Here is a 17,829-nt window from a genome sequence, read left to right as displayed (position 1 = left end):
TAGCTTATGCATTTTTTCCTCTTGCATTATCTTTTTTGTTTTTAAAATAAAAAGTCAAAGAGTTGATCTCCATTTTTTCATCTTTCCTTCTTCACCTCTATCCCACATGACTTCTTTTCTTTGAAATATATCCCCCTCTCAATGGTCTTTCTACACAAAGAAATACAGCATAGGGTGTAGGTAAATTTTTTAAATAAAAATGAGGTAAATTTACACAAACCCATCGATAAATTGCTTTTGCACTAAACACTGCATCATGCACTCCTTCTAAGAGAGTGCAGGTAGAGCTACAGCTGTTCAGGATTCAGTTTTGTGGGAGTACCATAAAATAGTTGATCTGCGGATGAAAATTTGGTCTATTCCCACCTTTATTCTCATTGCAAACTGTGCCAAAATAAACATTCTTTAAAAACATATCTTCGGTAAATATTTCCTTAGGATAAATTCCTAGAGGTACAATCTGCTGCACAAAACATGAATCCAGGTCTTAATCCTCACTTATTCCAACTTGGCCATCATCTGGGACTTTTGATACTTCCTGTCAAATGCCTCTCTAATCCTTTCCTGTGTGTTCTTGTCAATGCCACCCTCCAGGTTCAGACCCTTCTCTCCACCCTTGGGTAACTCATTTAGCCCCAGGTCATGTTGCACCTTGGCTCAAAGCCTCAATGAGTAAACCTTTTGGATGCTTATCTGAGCCCTGACAAAACTGGCTGTGGCTCCCTTTATTGCTTCAGGCTTCCCGCTTTTTCTTTTGCTCACTGGCTCTAAACACAACCTCACTATTAAGTGAATGTGCCCAGGAAGCTGCTGCCTCAGGCCCTGTGCACAGAGTCTTCCCTTGCTCTAGAATGCATTTCCTCCAGCTACTCACACAGTCTATAGTTTCTTATTTCATTTAGGCCTCTGTTTTAACATCACCTCATCAGAGATAACTTCCTTGACTCCCAAGAAGAAGACATCCCTTTAATCTCTGCTTCCTTATCCAGTTTTATTTCTCTTCATAGCATTTACCACTCATTAAAATAAACTTTTGGACAAATGGGCTAACGAAGAGCTTCCTAGCTTTAACCTGGGAACCTACTAACTAAACTTGCATGTTTCATTTAAACATCAATTTAGTCATGCGAAAGGTTCTTAGAGACTTACTGCTTTGTAAGGCAAAGACTGTCATCTCATTTCACTCCCCAGCTTCCATCACCCCACTCAGATGGGTCTCTTTCATGTCCCAAAGTCGAACTGACTCATGGAAGTTGCTTCCCTTTGATACTTTCTCTTAGCTGTTCTTTTTGTGAAATTTATCATCTTACACTGTGTAAATTGTACTTCAGCACACCTTCTCATATTGGTATTTCCCACATCTTTTATCTCAATTCTGCATCTTGCTGAGACCGTTTGCAATGGAAAGCTTAACAAGCTCTTTGGAGTTTTTGTGTCAAGCGCTGCTCATTCTTAAGTTGAGGAGTTTTTTCCCCTGTGGAGTTTTGATTTTTTTTTTTTTTAGCAACTGTCACTGGTTCTTCCTTTAGCTGTTTTTCTGTGGAGCAATCACAAATGCTTCTCTCTACAAAGAGATGAAAATATTCTATCTGCCTGACACCCTAAGTACTACTTGAAGGTGGGTTGAAATTGCTTTTTGGAGACAGGGCTGACAGCTGAGAACTCAGTTAACATTTCGATTTTTGTTTTTAATCTCTTCTCAGATAATACCGTGTATCTGCTGGTGGTAAACCATCCAGATTATAAATCCACAATTGAGTTGTTTAAATTTCAAGAAGAAGAAAAATCACTTTTGCATCTGAAAACCATCAGCCACAGACTTTTGCCTAAGTACTGAGATACAACATATTTCTATTTCTTTTAACAGCGGTGATGGTTAATCCACATTCAATTTGCTTTCGGGGAGGGGGAGGTGGGATTTTAACTCTCTGTTCTAAAAATCATAAACTCCTCCGGATGTTCTTCTGCAGAAACTTTTGAATACTGAAGACTACTCAGAGAAGACCCATCCTTCCTTTCCCCTTTACGATCTGACTGGATATTGTTTTTTGGCTTCTGGGCTCAGAATCTCCCTTCAAGCTTTTATCAAGAAAAAGTTCTTTTCCCAAAACAGACTTAGTATTTCAGACCCAAACCAGTTTCACAGGCAATCCACACCTTGTACTTACTTATTTCTTTATATTAAAATTTTGAGTCTTAAATATCTCTATGAGATAAATATCTCTATGAGTCTAAATATCTCTATGAATTGAATGAATTTGAGTCTTAAATATCTCTATGAATGAGATCCTAAATCTGGTGCCTATGAGCCTTCCCTGCACTGTCTCTACTGCTGGTTGGTTGAACATGATTGATGAACCAGCAGATCTGTAGTAATTCTCAATTTGGTTCTAGGCTCATTGTCATTACAACATATCCACGAAAGAAAACCCCCAAGGACCATCAACCTGACACAAAGTCAACTTCTTCCCTTATTTTAGGAGGGTTTGGTGTCTAAGACGAGTCATGGATTTAGGACAATACTTTGACATTAACATTTTTTAACCACTAATTATTATGAGTATTATTTGAATAATTTATGGAAAGACTTGAGTATTTGTAAAGCCAGATTTCTTTTAAACCAGTGTTATTTACATGCAGGTACCTAACAAAACACTTGGCAGGTAACGGAGGAAGGAACGATGTAGGCCAGGTCTTGTGCATCCCTAGGAGAGTGAAAGTTCAAAAAACAGCTTCTGGTGGGAAAAATTATTCATACATTTATTCAGTAAATATATGTGGAGAAAGAATGAGGACACTTAATATTTAGAGAATGTGCCAACTACCACATGCATAGTACATAGAATGGAGAAGCTGAATAATATTAACAATATTAATAATATTAATAGAAGTAGAATAACAACTTGATTAGCTGTAATGTTAAATTAGGTGCTGCAATAACCAATTTAAACAGATTATTAACTTTTTACAAATGCCTTCTTAACTAGGTTTTTATTATTTTACCATTTTGGATTAAAAAAAAAAATTGAATGGTATTTTACAGCACCAGTAAGTGGGACAATTGGGATTTTGGTCCTGGTAACATGAGTCTAGAGCTGATGCTCTGAGCCACTATAAAATAGTGAAATTTTATTTTATTTGTTCCTCCATTCTATCTTATAAATCTCACATTTATCTAGGGATAGAGTTTATTTTTCTGGATCCTTTGCAAAAATATTTTTGGCAAATAGAGCCAAACTGTACATAACCATGGTGCCACAATTCCCTAAAATTCTGCTCTCTCAACTCAAGGATTAACCATGTATATTTTCTGCTTTGTGTTCAATCATTATGTGTAGGTTGCTTATAACATTAGTATTCTAATCACTAAATCTAATACAACTTAAGCATGTTTTCATTAAGAATGGCATAATGGCCACTTTTGGTCACTTATTATATGCTAGACATTTTGCCAAGGTCTTTACATTCACTCTTTCATTTTATTCTCACCCTAACCTTTCAAATCCAAGAAGGAAACTGAGGTTCAGAATTTAATGGGCCTCCCCGGTGGCGCAGCGGTTGAGCGCTGGGTTGCGAAGCTGCCCGCAGCCTCTGCAGCGCCGGTTCGATTCCCGGCTGCTCCCTGGCCACCGGAGGAAGGTCCCACATGGCGCGCAGACCTCTCCTGCCGCCCGCTGCTCCCCTCAGCAGTGTACTTCGGTCCTTCTGCCTGCACTGCTCCCTGCTCTGGCTCTGGTGAATTCTCTCACCCTCCCGCGCTTCTGCCTGTACCCAGTGCTTGTATAAATAAATAAATAAATAAATCTTAAAAAAAAAAAAAAAGAATTTAATGACTCGCTGTGGCCCCACAGATGATAGAAAGCAACATCAGTAATCAAAGGGACTCCTTCAGAGTTCAAATCTATCACTCTAAAACAGAGAAATGATTATAAAACATACTCATTTCAGAGATTGACTTTTTAAAAAGAGAGTAAAATCAGTTTTCTGGTTTATGCCTAGAGCCTGAACGGACTAACCCTAAACCCCTAGACCTGCCCTCCCCCTCCAATGTAGTAATAGTGGCTCCAGTTCCCTGAGGTTCCGAGGGCAGGCTTCCTGCAGAGCGCACACCAGGCATTGTCTTGCTGTGATTCCCATGGCAACTCTACAAATTAAGATTCTGACCCTTAGTCATCTACTAATGAGCTGTATGACTATGGGAAAACCATTTAACCTCTCTTTACAGATGAGAAAACTGAGGCTTTTTAGGCTTATCTAGCTCTCCCAGGAGCCCAGAGCAGCGAGCTGATGTGCTAGCCGTTCCACCCTCCGAAATAGATGGAGATAATTCTCTCCCAGATAATGGCCCCAGGGAAATTCTGTCACCTCAATCAGCAAAGAATGACTTACTTATGTATTCGCTGTTGTACCTATTAAAGCAGAAAAATAGACCCATATATCTTAGATTTTCAGTAACAGTGAATTAAATCAGAAAGCACAAAAAAAAAAAAACGCCATAGCATCCTATTACTGAGCATTCTCGGTTGTGGACATTTTACTCAGTTTAGAATCGTGAAACTTAAGGCCCTTTAAAGTCAAAAGATAGCCCAGTTCATCCTCTTCCTTTTACATATAAGGAAACTGAGGCCCTGACATGTGAAGAGATTGGTTTTCCCTAAATCACACTGCTCAGAGCAGCAGGGTTTTAACCAAAATGCAAGTTTCAAGATTGCGATCATGATTCCAGGTCTGATTTAATATTGACTGAGTAGACAGCATTGAATAGCAATGTGTTGTCCTGTTCTGTACAATACATTCACCTGCATATACAGCGTATGTGTGTGCTTGAATTGCAGCGTGAATGACATTGTTGCCGTGGGACCTGAGCAGTTTTATGCCACAAATGATCACTATTTCGTTAACCAGTATTTGAGGACCTGGGAGTTATATTTGGGCTTAGCGTGGTCGTATGCTGTTTACTACAGTCCAAATGAAGTTCGAGTGGTGGCAGAAGGATTAGATTTGGCTAATGGAATCAACATTTCACCTGATGGCAAGTACGTGAACTCTTTAAAATGTCATGCATATCCCCAGATCCTCATTAATGTCTTTAGAACATACCCCTTTTCTAAATAATGTGATCTCTTTTAACTTGATATCCTAGGAAGAGGAAATGAGGAAAAATGTAAAATACCTTAATTTTTCAAAGGGTAAAATTTATCAAATGGACATGTTCATACTTTTTGAAATTACTATTTTGGGGGTGAAGTATATTTCAATGGGGCAACTGTGATAAACAGTAATACTAAATATCTTTGATTGGAGGGTAGATTTTTTTAGTGTATAATGAGATTAAAAGTAGTTTTATACACACACACACACATCAGTAGTGCTGGTTTATGACAAGAGAAAAGAGCTTGCACAAAAATGTAAATTAAGGCACTGCTTTCTTCATCAAGTAAGTGTTACTATGGCGGGGGGAGGGGGGTCAGTTTAACTAAGCAGTGTATTTAGTGATGTAATTGATTTACATTATTACTTAGTGGTGGCCCTGAAACTGACAATACTGAGACCAGTATTGGTTGGGAGTATTGGGGGAGTGTTAGTGTATATATACTTTCTATATATCCATCCATCTGTATATTTTCTCTTGTCATATCACCAACGATTTCAGAAGGTAGTAACACATTTTGAAAGAGCAACATGGACAGCTTTCAGTGTATCCTAGCGTCTCCCAGACTTCAAGATTATAGACAATCGGGCAGTCATTTCTCTTTTCGTCCTGGGGTGCACTGTGCTTAGACTGACCACAGATCTTTGTGGTGGGTGTGGTAGGCATTTTACACAAAATTCTAGATCCGTAGGATCAGATCTCCTTTCACAACCAGACTGAGAATCTTGTTTTCCTACACTTTCTCTGGATTAAAACAACAAACTGGTTGTCAAAGGGCTTTTCTGCAGCCTACCCCGAGAAGTTCCTGTCCTCTGCAATGCAGAACTGGGACCTGCCACTGAATTGGCAGATGAAGAGATGACCGCTGTGTGTTTTGCTCCCAGATATTGAAGAAGTGGTGTGAGGGCTAAATTCATTACTTTCCAGTAATGAAAACTTCTTTGTGCACTGCAAATTCACCGAGTCCTTTTAGAATTTGGTGTGCTTTGACATGGATTCCATTTTCTAGTCTCTAAGTTCTTCCCTAGAAAGAGTTATTACAGCTTCTCTGGAACCTTTTGAATTGCATTACTTCAAGTGCTTTGATGTAGCTCTTTCTTCTTTGAAGGTATGTCTATATAGCTGAATTTCTGGCTCATAAGATTCATGTGTATGAAAAGCACGCTAATTGGACTTTAACTCCATTGAAGGTAAGATGTATTAACACTATAAGTTTGCAGAGTGATAATTAGATTCTAATTGATTTGTGAAATTAAAAGTGAGGAAAAAAGGATTGTCTAATTGGAGTGGGTGAGAACCAATTTTTCACTCCTTTATTAAGAGTCATCAGCGTCCTGTGTTTGTTGTTCACTTTTACACAGCTGCAGAGTGGGACGCACAAACCACACGCTTATCTATGAAACATCGATTGTTTTTCTTCTTTGAATGCTTGGCATTGTGTTCCCAAAACTAACTCCCTTCCTTCCTTCTTTTCTCCCTCCCTCCCTCTCTCTTTCCATCCTCATCCCCCCTCACTAAGGGCAGTGCCAACTCAGTTCCTGCCTTTAGAAATAACTCTCCAGTAGTGAAAACTTTTTTAATCCTTTCTTAATCCCTCTCTTCCTTTCTTCATTTCCACCATGTTGATGGGACAGTCAAGAAAAAGCCTCAACTTGCATTTACTACAGCAGTGCTCCTCACAATACTTACAAATCCCAAGGACTCACAACTGCCAGGCTGGCCTCAAGCCCACCATTTTATGGCCTTATCTCCAAACTTTGCTCCCCTGCTCAGCTTCTGCCAACCTGTTCCTGGAGCTTGGGGGCATGGCCCGGTCTCAGCAGGACACTTATACCTTTGGCTCTTCCTCCAGATCTTCATGATTCTGTCTTTCAGATCCTTCTAGATTTTATTAAATGTCACCTGAGCTAGGCCTTCCTCAGCCACTAATCTAAACTTTCAACTTGGCTCCTTCCTCTCACACACCTATTTCCTCTCTTCTTGAGGGCTTTACTTTCTCTTCAGTTTTCATTACTAACACACTGTGTATTTTTTTATCCTCTCTATCCTCTTCCTGTCCCACTAGGGTATAAGATCCACAAGGACAACATTTTTTTTTCCCTACTTGTTCTTGGAAGTGAACCCAACAGCTGGAAGACATTCAACAAACACTTGTTAAATTAATCTGGTGGGGCTGGGCATGCTTCAGGGGCTCATCTTCTACTCCCACCAATTCTGATCCAGTCTGAAAGTTTGGGTCAAAAGACCTAATAACACAAAGAGAAAGTAAGCAAGTAAAATTGTGAAAGTCACTCCCTGCCCTGAAAAACAAATAAGACCTGTCAGAACCACCCACACCACGAAGTGGTCCCCAGCCCCTTGTGACTGCTCGTTTGTGCATCAAAGGCACTGTCATGGGGACTTCACTCTGAGAAAATTACCTCGAAGCAACATCAAATGTAACATCATGTTTGACATTAAAGATTACTGTCAGGGTTAGTTTGGTGTTAGCAGAGTAAAATGGAATGTTACAGACTCATGGTGGCTGAGGAAATAAAAGCAAACTGTGGTTCTAACAATAAGTCCTTCTGTAAATTGAAAGTTAAAGAATTTTGTAAGTAAGGTATTATTACACTTGCCAAGTCAACATGGAAAGCAAAACTTATCTCAGATTTGGGTCCCACTTTAAGAAACAGAACATACTATTCTAACAGTAGTTCTATTCCCTGGAATCCAGGATATTCTTTCAACTCTATTGCTGTTTTTTCTTTTGAAGGGCCATATTAATGCCAATTAATTAATATCTAGAGTGCCAGGAAATTTGATAAAATAGCTGAGACTGATCTTAGAGTTTGAGATGAGATGTGGATGGGTTTATAACCTCTCAAACTGTGACATACCCATGCGATGGAGTATTATTCAGCCTTTAAAAAGGAATGAAGTACTTATTGTACATTGTGGAAGAATCTTAAGGAAAATAAAACAGACAGAGGAGGATAGATATTTAGATGAGGTACCTAGAATAGAGAAGGTCATGGAGACAAAAAGTAAAATAGAAGTTACCAGGGGCTGGGGAAAGGAATAATGGAAATTATCAGGGAACTGAGTATCTTTAGGGTTGACAAAGGTTCTGGAAATGGATAATGTTTATGGTTGCACAATATTGTGAATGTACTTAATACCACCCAATTGTAGAGTTGAAAATGGTTTAACTGACTAAATTTATGTTGTAATATTTTACCACAATAATATTTTCAAAATAAAAACAATTCCAAGAGGCAGTCCCAACTCAATGTCAATTTTCTGAAAATTGAGATATCAGCTAACAGAAGAAACCCTTTTTTCCCAAAGAGAACACTATTTTACATTTCATTGGCTAAGGAATGTAAATTTGTGGAAACAGGTGGTATGGCATGCACATGTAGTGCGGTGAGTTGGTAAGGGCAGAAATGCTGATTTTGGTTCATTAGTGGCAGGGAACAGTGTCCTTGCTGGACTGTCAGCAACTCCTGGCAGGAATCAGATCTTGGCTGCTTTCAAAGCACTTGATAGGATCTCAGTAATTGCATGTAGAATGAATGAGGCCCCAGGCATTTGTGTCTTCTCCCACTCTCACCTCTGCCAGATTCTGATCTCTGCAGGCTTTCATCTGCTGTGGATTCATCAATAGACTATTACCTCTTCCAAAGATAATAGCACAGCCCAGAGACAAACATTTTCCTCACCTAGTGAAATTCAGGTATCAGAGAGATGGGAGTGTGAGGCTTGGGAGTGTGTCTGACATTGTGAGAGATGGGAGTGTGAGGCGTGGAAGCCTGGTGGTATTTTGAGCAGAGGATGCTTGCTCCACTGCTTCCTTTTGGTCAATCTTGCCTAATTCCAGGGTAAGAACGAGTGGTGGCTTGGCATGAGGTTGCAAAGATGGCCCAGTGACCATGCTTGAGCCTCTAGTCTATTCGTGGATTAGAGTCTCTAGTCTCCCCACAGATCTGTGAAGAGAGCTCTAATTTTGAGTAAGAAGCACAGGGCAGCATTGACCTCTTGTAGCTGCCCTCCGACCCTCTAGCCTCTGCCACAAGTCACTACCAGTTATTACAGGGTCTCTGGGTGCTGAGGTATGCTGGCCTCTGTTTGAGGTACATGGTGGATATTGTTTCTCCAACTGAGTTAGAAGTAAACAAATAGACAAGATTTCTCCTCAGTAGAAGGCAGCCAAAATGATGAATGGTGGAATTAAGAATCGTTGGTATTATTTATGATCCTGGTGCAAAGCCTCGACAGCAATCTGTGCAGTCATCACATGCTTGCAACTTATATTTAGAAAATAAACAGCAGAAGAACAGGGAGCTGAATAACATCAGGAAAGTAGAGCAGAAACTTTCCCTCAACTCCAAGGTGAAAATTAGACCCCAGGTGACTGCTTCTTCTGTGGCTGCACAGCCGTTGATTAGCCATGATAGAAGAGTCGGCACTTCAGCCATGTTGTCATCAGAAATGGACCCACATTCCCTGGTTGTTGTCTGAATGCATGTGAAATTAACATCTGCACACACCATTTTATTTCCCTCTCTCCTGGAAACTGATAAAGTACTAGCTTAGAAGGAAAGCTAGAGGAATCCCCTGAGAGTTACTGGCATGGAGCAGGAAGTCCGAGTCCCTGGTCCCGGCAGTGTGACCATCAAGGACAAATGATAGTTTCCCCTGACATGTTGCTCCATCACCTCTCAAATTATCCACTGTCTTTTGTTTTCTCCTTGTTTTTCAACTGGAAGTCCCTGGACTTTGACACACTAGTGGATAATATATCTGTGGATCCTGTGACAGGGGACCTTTGGGTTGGATGCCATCCCAGTGGCATGAAAATCTTTTTCTACGATGAGAAGAATCCTCCTGCATCTGAGGTTAGTTCGAAAATGAATCAGATCAGCTGTTTTTCAGTCGAAAACATAAATCTCAATTATATGTGCAAATAAAAGGTGGGGGAAGCATGGAGAGATGATCCAAATGATCAGCTATAAAAAGGAATTTGACTTTGGGAGTTATTTTAGGCAGAGTCTAGGCAGGAGACAGATGGGTCATTTACATTGGGTAATTTGAGGGGACCTAGTCAGGGCATTGTATGCAAAGGTCAGAGAGTGGGGAAATCAACAGGTGGTAAGACATTAACCCAGGGCTGGTAGGAGGGCTGGGTTTCAGAAGCCAGGACAGGAGATGTGTGTGTAGAAGGTCTTCTGAGAGGAACCAGGCTGTTTTGGGGGGGGGTGGCCCACCAGTAGGAACCCCACAGAGGGGATGTGCAGAGAATAAATACCCCACATTCCTCTCAGTCCTTATATTGTCCCCCCTCCCTACTGCTGCTCTTGGTGGACCCTAACTGGGGACCTTCATTCACATCTAAGCAGAGTGGCCAGTGAGTCTGGTGAGCTGGGTCCGGACAGCCCACATTGACCTCAGGTTCTTTTTTTTTTTAAGATTTATTTATTTATGCATACAAAAACTGGGGTACAGGCCAGAGTTGCAGGAGGTGAGAGGATTCACCTGAGACAGAGTGGGGAACAGAACAGGGAGATGTAGTGAAATACACTGCTGAGGGGAGCAGCAGGCAAGTCAGGAGAGGTCTGCTGCGCCATGTGGGTAGCCCCCTGGCTGGGGATTGAACCCACACTGCAGAGGCTGTGGCTAGCTTCACAGTGCTGTGCCTAACGCTTTGCGCCACCAGGGAGGCCCCGACCTTAGGTTCTTACCTTTATTTCAATAGTGAGTTTCTGCAATGTGAAAATTCATGATAGTTTAAAAAACTTAGTGAACCACACTTCTGTGGTCTAATCAAATTACCTACCTTCCTAGTCAACTCCCTTACCCAGGGTGTCAGTGTGTGTACAAGTTCACACCATGGCCCGGCCCTGATGGACACCTGGCCATCCTGCCTGGGAGCACCCTGCTGCATGGGAAGATAAATCACTCCCTGGAATGGTCTGGTATTGAAGACCTTTTTTTGCCATCTGAGTGATAGAATCCAAAGACCCTATTCATGTCCACTGTCTTTATTCATGGGATGTTTTGGCAGTGCAAAGAGCAATTTGAAACTCAGTTGCTGGGGCATTTGAATGCTTACCAAGACGTACCCAGGGTTTTCTGTTCAAAGTTTTCAGGATGAACTAATTATACTTGTTATTTAAATCAAAATATGTTATCGATTTTGACCTATTTGTTGACTGCTGTGTATTTTTAAGCTAGTTTTATAAGCCTGTCTCACCCCTATGCCCCCAGCATGAAAAAAAAAAAAAAATTAAAACCTCCTTTTCTTGGGCAAAAAAAATCCTGAATGTATACTTCCAATTACATTATGGTCTTTATAGCTTTAATCTCCAGGTTATGGGACAATTGTGATTTGTTTAATGGCAATCCTTTGTGCCTTTTGCCAGTTCTAAGCTATTAGGAATGCTGTGCAGGATGTTTAACAGAATTGAAGCAATGTATGCTGTGGCATGCTCTCCGTTCAGAACCGAGCAGAATGTTAGATTCTAATTTGTTCTTGCTTGTTAGCTCATTTGGTGAACTTGGGTCATTTGCTATTGCATGAACTTGGTTTGCTATTCTGGAAATAATACTGCCTTTCTAATGATGGCTCTGGTAAGGAATGACAAAAAGTAATAACAATCCATTATATATAATGCACTGTCCCACAGGAGAGTGATTTCGTTTTATTAAAAGGGGGCTTCCTTAAGCCAAGGTGCACCATCAACTATTTCCCAGTAAGTGCTACATGTTAATGCAATGATACAAGCAATGATATGCCAATTTTCTAAAATGCCTGTCCTTGGTGCCAGCTGTTTCAAAAAGGTCCTTTTAAATGAGTACCCATTTAAAATGGTCTTCCTGATCTGCCATATCTGGTATTTCTGTAGCTAGGTATCCTTTCTTCAAGTCATTGTGTTTATCCTAAAGGTTTAAGAATAATAGAAAGCCAGAGTTGAAAGGAAATTTAGAGTTAATATAGTCCTAGTAGGCTCATTTTACCGATAAACAAATGGCAAGGAGAAGATTCAAAACATGACCCAGCCTCCTGCCTTGTAGGGTGGTCTGATGTACAATAGGAAGACTCACACACAATTACCATTTTATTGACCAAAATGGTCAAATACTGGCTGTTACATATAGTCAACTGAACATATTACTACATTGTTTCTAATGATACAATCATTTCTGCTTGGCTAAATGAAGGAAAGGGAACTGATAGACTCTTATAGATTCAGAGCTGAGACCTTAAGTTCAGCGGACTGGATGAGTGTGTGCAGAGATATGCAGACATGATCTTTTTTCTGGTTTTTTTCTTCTAATTGCCAGCAATTAAACATCAGGAATCCAAGAATTAAGGGTAAACATCCAAATTCTTAGCTAATTTGAAAATATACTAAAACTTATCTGGCAGGCAGTAATTTATTGCTATGGAGTAACAGTTTTCTTTCCCTTACTTACTTTGGTCCCCAATGCTCCCCAATGTCTTACACCAATGTTGTGCTACTCATTTATATTTCTTGTCAAGCCTCTGTAGGCCTATGTGTCTCCACCTCTGTTAAAAACCACCTGATCAAAATCTGTCATTTTGCTGAGGAAACTCAGGCATCTTACATGGAAAGTAATTGGGGAACAAAATGTGATTTACATAAAGTTTCTTCTTACGGAAAAAACGACCCCATATTTAAAGTTATGTGTTAAGTGGTTAAAAAAAAATAACATAGTATTTTTTTTTTTTTTTTGCTAGGTGCTCCAAATCCAGAACATTTTAACAGAAGAACCCAAAGTCACAGTGGTATATGCAGAAAATGGCAGAGTGTTACAAGGAAGTACCGTTGCCTCTGTGTACAAAGGAAAACTGTTGATTGGCACCGTGTTCCACAAAGCTCTTCACTGCAAGCTCTGACAGGCTGATTTGCACCTAGGCCGTGAAACAATGAATCCATCATTTCAACCACTTGCCACATCGAAGGGGCTATAGTGACCTCCTCTGAACAATGCAGATTGACCCTAAATTGGACATCATGAGGGATGAAACCACTAACTGGGAAGAGATATGTGTAAGGATTTTTGAGAGGGCAATATCAAACCAATCTTGGCATACTTGAAAACTCCAGTTACCAATAAAAATCCCCTTCAATGAAAGGGCTTAAATCACCGTGTCAGTTGTCAGGTCTTAAATAGTATTTTAACTCTATGTGACCCCAAAATCACTTTTCCTAGGGGCCTCCCTGGTGGTGCAAGGGGTTTCGACATAACCTATGAAGCTACCACAGCCACTGCAGCACGAGTTCGATCCCTGGCCAGGGAGCTCCCCACATGGTGCAGCTGACCTCTCCTGACTCTCCCGCTGCTCCCCTCAACAGTGTATTTCAGTCAGTCTGCCTGTTCTGCTCCCCACTCTGTCTCTGGTGAATCCTCTCACCCTCCACATCTCTGGCCTGTACCCCATATCTTACATGCATAAATAAATCTTAAAAAAAAAATAATCACTTTTCCTAAAGTATGTGTTCCTGAGAGGACATGACCTTATTGTTGCCTTGCTGAGTCTTATTCAGAAAAGAGGAGAGCAGGATGATTTCAAGTCCTCAAAATCCCAGTACTCAGCAACTTCAGTTCACATGCTAGAAAATTAGATGTAGCCTAAAAAGTCACCGCTCGCCTCTGGGGACACCTCTCGGTGAGCCATCAGACAGTGCAGTCACCATTTTTCTCTTCTCTATATGACTTTCTCAGTAAATACAAACTTAAATTACTTTAACTTTCCTTTTACTCTCTCTTATTCAATTCTCCTCTAGTGATGGCATGTTGGAAAATCTTAAAATTGTTGGGAGTGCGGTCATAACTGAAAATTAGGACGTTCTTTTGTCTCCACACAAATTGTACTTTTAACTTCTTTGACCTGGTGGAGGGAGGATGTTGATTGAGTTCATTGAGTAGATACAGAGTAGCCCGCTCTAAGAGTGTTGTTGTTAACGTGATGGTGGCTGCTTTTTCCTTTTCCAACTTGGAGCCAAGGCTAAGAAGAAAACAATAGCCAGGTAAACTAACAAAGAAAAGACCAATGACCTTGGCTATCTTCCGAGGGAAGAGAGAAAAGATCACATTATTATTATTTTTAAGGAAAGCTGGTATGAAAAATTACCCATCTTCATTTGTCTGTCTGTTTCGAAGGTGTGGTCTCCAGGCTGTATTATTTCTATGGGTTGTGAACACAGTCATTTTGGAATTCAGATTCTTCTAAGGCCTTTTCTGTGTGATTGTCTGGCCTATTGTGAAAAACGTTTTGCCCACACATTGAGAACTGCGCACAGTTTAAGACCATTGACTTATTAAAGTAATAATTCAGAACCATTTTGTTTGGTTAGAACACTTTCCTCCCTTGAGGATTAGTGATTTTAGGGATGATTTCAGTGTGCGTATGATGGTGTGTCCTCTGCTCAGTCACCGATTCTCATCTTGCTGTGAAAGTGTCCCTAGCTGTGGTGCTCAGGCTGAAAGAAATCAACTGATTTGCTTTCAAAAGATTTGCTTCATATCAGCAATAAGATGACCAGAATGTGTATTTGACAGAAGCAGCAAATTCTGCCCCAAAAGAAAGTGGTCCAATTTGACAGACTTTACGTCCAGATCATCCAAAAGGGATACGTGCTTTCCCTTTTCAAAGAAAAGACAGTTTAGCTCATTTCTTCCGTGATGCCTGGATCCAAATGTTTATATTGCCAAAGTTTTAATCACAGAAAAATAGTGACTTGTGTGTGAAAAAGAAAGAGAAATTAACGCTTCTCATTTATTAGATTCACATCTCTAGGATACTTAAAGTTTTGTTTTGTTTTGTTTTGAAATATTTTATTTTATATAATTCTTACATCATTTTTCATTTTTGCACAATGTATGCATTTTCATTATGGTTATATTCCCCATACAATTGCACCCCCCTTATTTTGACCCTAATCCTTCCTCTCCCGCCACCCCCCTACCCCGTAGTGTGTCTCTGGTTTATAGTTGCATGTTGATTTTGGTTTTTTCTTTATTATGGTTAGTCTTTTTCCTGGTCCCTTATTTAGGTTTTCTAGATTCCTGCTATGAGTGAGACCATCCAGTATTTTTCTTTTTCTTTCTGGCTTATTTCGCTGAGCATGATCCCTTCCAGCTCCATCCATGTTGCTGCAAATTGTGTGAGTTTATCTTTTTCAATTGCTGAGTAATATTCCATGGTGTATATGTGCCACAACTTCTTGAGCCAGTCATCTATTTTTGGGCATTTGGGTTGTTTCCAAAGCTCAGTTATTATAAATAGTGCTGCTATAAACATAGGGGTGGAGGTGCCCTTTTGAATTAATGTTTGTGCCCTTTGGGTAAATACCTAGGAGTGGAACTGCTGGATCATATGGAAGCTCTATTTTTAGTAGGTTGAGGAATTTCCACATAGCTCTCCATAGTGGTTGGACCAAGGATACTTAGAGTTTTAAGAATAAAATTGGTTAAAGGAGCCCCATACTCCAGGATGTCCTGCCTCTTAGCTTGCCCCACACTGTGAGGTGAATGGATTTGCCCCAGACCTTCTCCTGGCTGACAGGGATCAGGAATTGCGCTGGTGAACCTGTGATGGAACACAAAGATGGGCAAGGGAGTTTCTAGTGGAAGCTTCAATCTTTTCACTTTATGCCCAGTTCCATAATTGTGCTTTCAAATGTAATTCTAGCTGCCAATTTACACTTTATGAGGGCTAAAACTTATCTTTAGTTTCATTTCCATGAAAAATGTGCACTTCGCTCTTGATTGATAGATATATTTTGACAGTTAATACAAGTTTACCCAGTCAAGGCTTGTTTTAGTTGGAGGTGAAAATGAAAGAGAAAAAAAAATTATTTCGACAGATCTTAGTATTTCTCTTTTTATTGCATTCGTTGTCTAACAACAGTAATACTCATTGGCAAGAAATTTATTTACACTAACAAATTAAATTTAATCACAGGTATTTTTAGATTAGTTGGAAACAAAGGACCACTGTGATAATTTGCTTTGAATGTCTCTGAAAACCAAAGAATAAGAAGTGTCGTTTGAAATGGAACAATCTAGGGAAATACATTTTATAACCAAGCACAAGAGAACAATTCAGACGTGGCACTATTGTCTCTTCCATGCAAATGAACAGACACAAAAATGTACAAATTAAAAGTTTCAGGTAACATGCTATCCGTACTTATTGGACTTGAAATTATTTTCAAACAACTTTTTCCCTTTAGTGATAACGAAAGATTAAAATAAATCAACTTCTTACAATGGAATAATTCATTCTCTTTTTTTTTTTTTGTCCAGCTGGCCAGTTATGTTAGTGATATGTAGTAGTTGTACTAGTGGTTTAAATGCAATACCATTAAAATTACAAAAGCAGTAGTGACGACGATAAATAATATTAAGGAGAACATATACATATATATTTAAGGGGTGTCACTAAGCACTATCTAAATCTGATGTTGTTAGGAGGTGTTATCTAGCTGCTTACTTCCCACTTTTTAAAGTGATTTAATTATTTGTGGCCAATTGTTCTTCTAGGAATGAAAGATTGAACCTGCAACAGAAAGTCTGGCCGTGTGAAAAAATAGTTGAAAGAAATAGAAGTGCACACCTTCCAACAACATATTCATGCTCACATCCACTTTTGTTAGATAGGGCAATGACTTAACCATGCCGTCACCGAGCAAAAGAAGTAAAGATGATTATGTGATGGAAACACTGCCATCAGAGAGCCAGTAGTTAATGACTTAAGCATCACAGCCACCAAAGATGTCATTCTAGAGTGTGAATGAACGCACAAGAAAACACAGTGCAATTTTTAGCCAAGGAAACTGCAGTCCACAGTTGAAAATGCCCAAAGCTATGTAAATTTCTGAGCTTCAACTCAGCAATGTGTGATCTTGACATCAAAGCATTAACCGAACGTTTGAGGAAATATTATCTTGCTAAAATACCAAGTATCTAATAAATCAATTTTACCAAAATATATAAACATGTAGAAGGATAAGTGCATTTTAGTAGAAATACTTACATTAAAAAAAATCTCTTAAAATCTTATGAGCCATTCAATGTATACGCAACCCAAAAAAGTGGCAATAAGGCTATGATTACTGCTCAGGGTCCTAGCTGACATTACCGATCCAGAAACAGTATGTGTTTTTTATGCCGTGTGACTGCAGTATGTGTGTGTATGTAGGTGGAAGATATATTCACACGTATATAGTTCTGTACATCTACACAAGTGGCATGCACATTATTGAGAAGTTGCCTCTTGTTCTTTTATTCCTTACCTCATTCACTTTTGAATCCCCTAGCAGTTTTGGGGTCGGGTTTAGGGTAAGGCCAAGGGTTGGAAATCATCCTGTTTTTTCCTTTTTCCACTCTGTAGATTTAGAAACAAGTCACATGCTGTGCTTGACCCACACATTCACTTAGATGAGCTTTCAAGTAACAAACACTCCCTCAACATCTTCACATGGACACCCATGCAGAGGCATATCGAGACCCTCTATCTACCATAAATAGAACTCAATGCATTCATGTTTCAGGGGGGCATTGATGATATAGGCTCTTTCTTAGCCCCTTAATTTCCTGGTTAGATGTATTCTATGCTGATACCTTAAGTTATCCAAATGTTTTTTGTCTAGTAGTATTTGCTC

General features: G+C 39.7%; 1 protein-coding gene across 2 annotated transcripts in view; it reads left to right on the top strand.

Annotated features, from left to right (window-relative positions):
* PON1 (paraoxonase 1) overlaps positions 1–13,055 on the top strand; it is a gene marked incomplete at both ends in the record, with an annotated part of 33,676 nt that extends 20,621 nt beyond the window's left edge. Inside the window, 5 exons of one of the 2 annotated variants that reach the window (XM_084229179.1) lie at positions 1,704–1,830; positions 4,836–5,036; positions 6,261–6,342; positions 9,904–10,032; positions 12,897–13,055. In XM_084229179.1, coding sequence (XP_084085305.1) covers positions 1,704–1,830; positions 4,836–5,036; positions 6,261–6,342; positions 9,904–10,032; positions 12,897–13,055 — 698 coding nt within the window. The remainder of the gene's footprint in view (positions 1–1,703; positions 1,831–4,835; positions 5,037–6,260; positions 6,343–9,903; positions 10,033–12,896) is intronic. The other variant, XM_084229180.1, reaches the window with a different exon arrangement.
* Between the last annotated feature and the right edge of the window lie 4,774 nt (positions 13,056–17,829).

The sequence above is a fragment of the Talpa europaea genome, assembly GCF_964194135.1.
Source record: "Talpa europaea genome assembly, chromosome: 3".
Lineage (NCBI taxonomy): Eukaryota > Metazoa > Chordata > Mammalia > Eulipotyphla > Talpidae > Talpa > Talpa europaea.
The sequence above is the reverse complement of the archived record's forward strand: the minus strand, read 5'-3'. Positions and strand labels throughout refer to the sequence as shown.